This window comes from Drosophila ficusphila, unplaced genomic scaffold (genome assembly GCF_018152265.1).
Source record: "Drosophila ficusphila isolate 14025-0441.05 unplaced genomic scaffold, ASM1815226v1 contig_286, whole genome shotgun sequence".
Taxonomy (NCBI): Eukaryota; Metazoa; Arthropoda; class Insecta; order Diptera; family Drosophilidae; genus Drosophila; species Drosophila ficusphila.
Window position 1 is genome coordinate 7,038,726 of NW_025064189.1, and position 6,825 is coordinate 7,045,550.

Below are 6,825 nucleotides of genomic sequence, written 5' to 3' on the forward strand. Positions count from 1 at the left end.
TTAATGTTGCAATGTAACCAATTTGTTAGCAAGGCGAACAAAATGGGAGAGAATTAGGTGCTGCACCATTGGTGGAAAATTAAAAAAATGAAACAAAAAAATTAACTTATTGTCGCATGACTGGTTATTTAAAACACCAAGCACCGCATAAGGTTTAGGCAACACACTCTATTGCTGTTTGTTTCACTCCTATTGGTGAACATCCTCCTGCTCTTACTCAGTTTAGGTATTGCTAACGAACTGATGGATCCGATGAGACTGCCTTTTAGCCATTATACCATGGTTAGTGGCCAACATGAGGGATGATTGGCCTCTGTTTCGGCTCTGGTATCTCGAAAGGACCTCGTCCTTATCAGACGCGCGTGGAAGCTGCTCGTGTGCAGACGTCTCGCACAGCTGGCGAATTCGAGTGGAGCAGTCGGGTCAGGACAGCCTGCGGGAGCGTTTTCACCTGTGAAAATTAATCACATTCAATTAGCAATCGGACGGGTTCTCCACCGACTGACTGGTGGATCGGGCGCGATAATGCTGGCCACAAAGCCCAAAAGCCAGCCAAGACGATGACATGTGGGGTGGCGCATTGAACACTACAAGTCGCGAAAATATATCCACAAGCCAGTATACATACAGACGGAGCGAAGGCAAATCTGCTTTTAGGTCACCAGAAGCCAGCAATCAGCAATCAGCAACCAGCAGCATCAGGAGCAACAGAACAACAGGAGCAGCCGAGGAATTCCAAGAACCAACCGACGAACCAACAAGTAAGCCATCAAATGTGGCCCCAGACTTCCTATACAAACAACGTTTAGCCTTTTCGTGAGAAACTCCCCGAATTCAAGGATAATTTACTCCCTTTACTCCTGCTTAAGGTTTGAAAAAAACATTTGAAGGCAAAACAAAACAAACGTGTTTCATTAACTTGAATGTTTGAGAATTCATTCGTCACAATTATTGAGTGTCATGATTTTATTGCCTTTCCGGATGCAATACTCAAATTCTCATATAAATCATCACAAAAACAATATTCGATGTAGAAACAAGTCAGGTGACAAAATCCACCCGTTCAGCGCTAGAATTTACAGCAAAAAAAAAAAAAACAACTCATGAAATGCAAATATGTGGATTGCATGCATATTTAACTTTCCAAAGCACTTTCATCCTTGAATTCTTAAGCGGTTAGAGCTGTTTAGTTTTCAGTTTGAAAACCATGAAACTTTTAATTTCTATTATTCTTTTTGGATGTTCACAGAACAAGAATATATTCGCAGGACAAATTAACAATTAGTTTCTAAAAGAACATGATTTAAATTAGGAATAATCATTATTATCTCTCAAAGTAATTTTTTACTGAAAAATCTGATGTGTCCCGTGCAATTAGCTTAAGAATCAGCTGAAGGATTCTGCATGTGAACGTCTAAATTTAAGCAGCAGTAGATTCTCGAGCCAAGCGTGTCAAGCACCGCACTTGAGTAAAAAACAGGGGACAGAGGACAGAGGACATTGTGGGCCTTGTTATCAGACTTTCGTGCGTTCTGTTTGGCTTTAATTGCGGCTTTGGCCGACGACTCTGCCTCTGTCCTCCAAGGAGTGTCGGCCATTCTTCTGGCCATTATTTAAGCCCCGTCACGCGGTTGTCAGCGGCTTTAGCTATTCTCGTCGCTGGCATTGTGCCTTGGATTTTAATTGTTCGCTGGCACTCGCTGGCTGCACCGGCGGTCCACCTTCTTCTCCTCGTCCCTTTGCCTTCTCTGAACTCCGTGCGCCTTCCTTGGGTGGCCCCTCCTCCTCGGGATTCCCTCCTCCTCTTCGGCAAACAGCCGTGAGCACATGGTGACCTTCCTTGGACATTTGGTGGGCATGGCTTGGATCTCCCCGTTTCCAAGTTAAGTTTTCTAAATGTTATAAATTACCCGCAGTAGTTTCGGTGGGTTTAAAGTACCATAACTCAACAAAAATCAATATATAATATAGATATGAATAATATAAAGATGAGTTATTAATGTTCAATATATTTTTTTATATTTTTTACCAAAGGTTGTTTGAATTTATTTCTCTCAAAATTATTGTTTCCTTTTTCAGCGCCACCATTTATGATCGCAACCGACTTAGGCCCAAGGAATTGAAGAGTCTTCGCCATGCCATCCCGTCGCTCCGGTGGCGGTGGCACCACCAAGAGGAAGCACTCCCTGGGCAACCTGAGGAGGGCTCACCCCGCCTCCGGAGCCACGTGGAACGTGCAGGTGGTGCGGGGCAAGATGTCCTCGAAGTGCCTGTGGCACGCCTGCCGCGCCCTGATCCTCGGGCTCACCCTGATGCTCCTGGGCGCCGGAATGGCCACTCTGGGCTACTACGCAGATCACCTCTCCATGGGATCCGAGTTGCGTGGCAATGTCACCGTTCGCGTGAAGAACGACCTGAAGGGCTTCCATCTGAACAACTTCGCGTATGTGGGTCCCATCGTCATGGGCTTCGGCGGCTTCATCGTGGTGGCCTCCTGCGTGATGACCTTCGAGGCTCGGGACTCCGCTGCCAAGGTGGTTCCGGCCCGGCTGAGAGCCGGAGGCGGCGGCAGCGGCAAGAACCAGTCGAGGAGCAACCAGGGAAGCTCCGCATCGCAGCGTCGAGGAATGGGTAAGTCCAAAAATATGTTGATGTTCCTGAAATCTTCCAGGTACACGGAGAAAATTAATTTGCTGATCGAAATTATACCTTAGTCAATAGTGTCACAATTTTGGTCAAAACTAAAGTGACACAGATCCAAACGAAGTTGTTTTGTATGCTTCTTATGACCCAAGTTAACGAATCCTATTACTTTTTGGATAATACAAAATATTTGATTTTTTGCCCAATTTTCGCATTTTTGGTAAGGCGTAACATCATCAATTTAAGCTGTGAATGCCATCGGATTCAGAATTTTATTACGAATTCAACGGTGTATGTCATTCCACATTTGGAAGAGTATTTCCTCAGATATTGAAACAAAAACTGTTTTTTTTTTAGCCATTTTATATAGTTTTGGGAAAAACAAATACTTTTTAATGGTAATTTGTATGTCATTTGCTCAAAAACGAGCCTACAGTCTAAAGAAAAATAGTTTTGGAAACATATAGTCCTCGACTAACGATTTTCTTTCGTATATTTAAAAGTTTTAAACTGTTTTTCAGTTTTTTATTAGCTTAACGAAACAAGTCAAGATGAAAGTTTGGGTCCAACAGGCGTATTAACTTATATGTTAACAAAATATCCTTTATCTTTAAATTTCAGGTGCCCAGTACCAATCTAGTCGCTGGGATCAGCACTTCGGGGTGTTCCGGTCCTCGCCAGGCGATCCCCACCAGCAACCACAGAGCACCTGCATCTCGACCACGCATCCGCATCCGCATCCGCATGCGCATCCGCATCAGCAGCAACCCTTCGACCGCGAGGCACTCACCGCCGAACTGGTCAAGTTCTCCAGGTCACTCAGGTATGACAGTAGTGGGATTTTTAACCAGATCACTCCATTGTATATATATCGAAGTTCACTTATCCAATTGGCTGTTTCTCGCTCTTACCGCCCCGCTTTTTGCTTTCGAAATCTGATATCTGAAAACTGAATTCTTAAAACCGCATCCGCATCCCGCTTCCGCCAACCATCAGTGCATCCAATCGCTTCTGTCCACAGTTTCGCCGCCTTTCGGGTGCGGGTTCCGCTCCGGATTTGTCCGGATCTCATGCTCATGCCAACAACACCAAAAACTCCACCAACTCCACTACCACAAACCACCCAAATCCCACCAGTTCCGCCACTAATTACTACAATTTGCTCTCACTGAATCGACTGTCGCCGCTGGACTTTGAAATGTACTGCTCGCACCGCCGCCACCGCCGTCACCACCACTCGCACCGCCACTCGCACCACCACCACCACCAAAAATCCTCGAGCAGCAGTGTGCGGCGCGTGCGGCAAGGGCGTCCGGGCTCGGGATCCAATCCCTCCGGTGGCGAGGGAAGGGGCGGGGGATCCGGAGGCGGAGGAGCTGGCTCCTCTTCGTCCGCCCGGATCATCAGCAATTCCTCCAGCCTGATCCAGCGGGCCACCAGGGAGTGCTCCCTGCTCCAGCCGCCCGCCGCGAGTCGAGTCTACTGGCAGGCCTCCTCCTTCGACGGCGGCAGCAATCCTCCGCCAGGACTGGGACTCAGTTCCTCGGCGGAGAAGCGCAGTGAGCGGAACAAGCGATCGGACACCGCCAAGAGGCACGTCCTCTCCAGACAGAGACCCATCGAACAGGAGGAGGCTCGCGACCACAGTCGCAGTCCACTGGGACACAGAAGGTGGGTATCTTGTAGATACATTTCAATGGGTACTATAATTGAAGAGATAGAAATATTAAGAATAACCTTATGATTATACATATTACCATCCATATAAACTAAACTATCTGATAGATACATTTTTATTCAATGGTTGCTGTAGTTAAAAAGATAGAATTATTAGGAATAACTTTATGATTATAAACTATCTGATAGATACATTTTTATTCAGTGGTTGCTGTAATGAAATAGATAGAATTATTCAGAATAACTATATGATTATACATATTATCATCCATATAAACTAAACTAATTTAATATAATCCTTAACCCCTCAGAAACTCCACCATGTCGGACTCCTCGTATAGCGGCCGCTGGACGGCTCGCTGTGCGTCCATCGCCAGTCGGACATCCAGCATCGAATCTCGGAGGATTCAGGTGGATCTTCACAGTCCCGAGGTGATACCCAAGTCGATACTGCGATCGCCCAAGCGCTACAGCTCCGGCCCCTCGGCCACGCCCTCTGTGGAGAAGGAATTTCGGTAAGACATCGATTGATATAAACTCTACATACAATATATAATATAATATAATGCTATATGTATATAGAATTCCCTTCATTTTTCTAACATTTTTATGAAACCATAAACTTGTAAGCTTAGGGACTTTTAAGTTATACATAAACTTACCATATTATATTTATCATTAAGTCGTTTTTTTTTAGTTTACAATTTATTTTTGGTACCTTTTAAATATTAAGTCAATCCAATTTAACTCCCCTTACAGCAGTCAGTTATCAGTTTGCTCAGAGCCACCGCCGCCAGTGCGCCAGTTGTCGGGGCAGTCGAGCATGGAGCCGGCGGTGCCCGAGGAGAGCCTGGACCAGTCGGAGGAGCAGGAGACGAGCTCCCAGCCGAAGACCTCCTACGAGGAGATCACCGAGCTGCAGCACCACACGAGCAGCCTGCCGCCGAAGAAGGCGCGTCCCGGGTTCCTGCCGCTCGCCCGCAGCGAACAGGACGAGGATCCGCGACCGGTGGCGGCTCCTCTCTACAGGAGCAACAGTTCCCGGCAGTTCTACAGGCCCAAGAAGGGGGTTGCCAACGAGCGGGATGACTCCGTGTTCTACATTCGCTCCATGGAGCGCGGATTGGCCGGCAGTGCGGATGAGCAGATGTACGATTCGCTGAGGGTGATAAACGAGAGGAGGACCACCTTGCTGAAGGCGGACTCCCAGAGCTCCTTGGGTTCGGCGGAACGGAAGCTGAGCAGCTTCTCCCTCAAGATGCCGGAGATTACGGAGCGGGAGAACTCCATTGAGATCGAAGCGGATTCGGATGAGCAACCACCACCTGCTTCTACTACATCGCCACCTGCTCCACCTCCACCTTCATCTCCACCTCCGCCTCCCTTATCACCAACCACTGTCGTCGAGCTTGACAAAATCCAGGATGAGGATCCCTAGGATCGAGAGGACGAACCCACTTTATAGCGTTTAACCAGCAGCCATCGACAATTACTTTAGCAACTCGATTGATGTTTGTATATGTATTTTTGTGCGTGTGCGTGTCGTTTATTTTTATAACCCCTAGATCGTACCTAGATAAGTGTTATATATATATGCGTATATATTAATACCAGCAATAATCTCTGTGTTGCCTCGGGCCTAAGCAATGAACTAACGAATCTTCAACGATGTCTATTAACTCGATTAACTGATGTTACTGTACAAAAAACTGCAGCTGCGATTAAAATATTAATTAAATATACATTATAATACATTATTATGTATGTTCTTGAACATAATGGTTTTACCCATCGTCAGATTCAATTGAAAACACTTTTTACTTAACCTTTGGAAAACATTTTACATATTTTATTTGGCTTAAAGTTTCCTTCAAAACTGTTCAAAATTTATTTTAATCGCAGCTGTCGGCACTAGTCTTCCTATTGTTAGAATATGAGATATATCACGTTATTACTATTTATCGGTTACTGTTAATGTTAATCTCAACGAGGATTTGTAGTCACAACGATCTAAACACGCGGGCGAGGCCAACTAAATGCGATACTTCTGCATACCCTGTAAAAAGTACAATCAGCTTATAGTAAAGACTGATTAGGCAAATTGTTTTACAAATTGGTCAACAGCGAATGGAAATCGAGTCAATGGAAAGCAATCGGAACACGGATTATGTTCGATACACATAATTAGTTTTACGCTCTCAGTGTTTATCCCGACATTAAAGTACCTATACGATTATATGTATATCTGAGTGTTTATTTGTAAGCCAAGCAATTACAACGTTTCTTGTTCCGTAAGTGTTGAAAGCCCCACAGAAACCCATATTAAACCACAAATTAAAAATGACGGAGCCAGCTTCGAAAACGAAAACCGGTTGATGTGCAGCAAATTTTGTAAAAATGTTCATTGCATAATTAATATTGCATAAATAAAATCAAAAACTGTGTGTCTAATATCTAGAAAGGTTTGTTTCATTAGCAGTGGACTTAACCCTCTAAGCCCCAAGA

The 6,825-nt window shown here is 45.1% G+C and overlaps 1 protein-coding gene across 3 annotated transcripts; it reads left to right on the top strand.

The window, feature by feature from the left end:
- Positions 1-378: 378 nt before the first annotated feature.
- LOC108100703 (cyclin-dependent kinase 12) lies at positions 379-6,766 on the top strand. 3 transcript variants are annotated; one of them, XM_017204729.2, is made up of 6 exons: positions 379-761; positions 2,080-2,631; positions 3,265-3,466; positions 3,640-4,314; positions 4,632-4,835; positions 5,080-6,766. In XM_017204729.2, exons 2-6 carry the CDS (start codon positions 2,136-2,138, stop codon positions 5,756-5,758), a joined length of 2,256 nt encoding a protein of 751 aa, XP_017060218.1. In that variant the 5' UTR covers positions 379-761; positions 2,080-2,135; the 3' UTR covers positions 5,759-6,766. The 3 variants fall into 3 exon arrangements, with proteins under 3 accessions (XP_017060218.1, XP_017060220.1, XP_017060219.1); XM_017204731.2 differs by having other exon boundaries at positions 3,928-4,314; positions 5,080-6,765; XM_017204730.2 differs by lacking the exon at positions 379-761 and having other exon boundaries at positions 2,012-2,631.
- Positions 6,767-6,825: the final 59 nt, after the last annotated feature.

Bases quoted from the DNA above. Each gene is read 5' to 3' on its own strand.
- LOC108100703 (XM_017204729.2), top strand. From the start codon at position 2,136: ATGCCATCCCGTCGCTCCGGTGGCGGTGGCACCACCAAGAGGAAGCAC. The intron at 3,467-3,639 runs GTATGACAGTAG...GCCAACCATCAG, and splicing joins AAGTTCTCCAGGTCACTCAG to TGCATCCAATCGCTTCTGTC. The intron at 4,836-5,079 runs GTAAGACATCGA...CTCCCCTTACAG, and splicing joins TCTGTGGAGAAGGAATTTCG to CAGTCAGTTATCAGTTTGCT.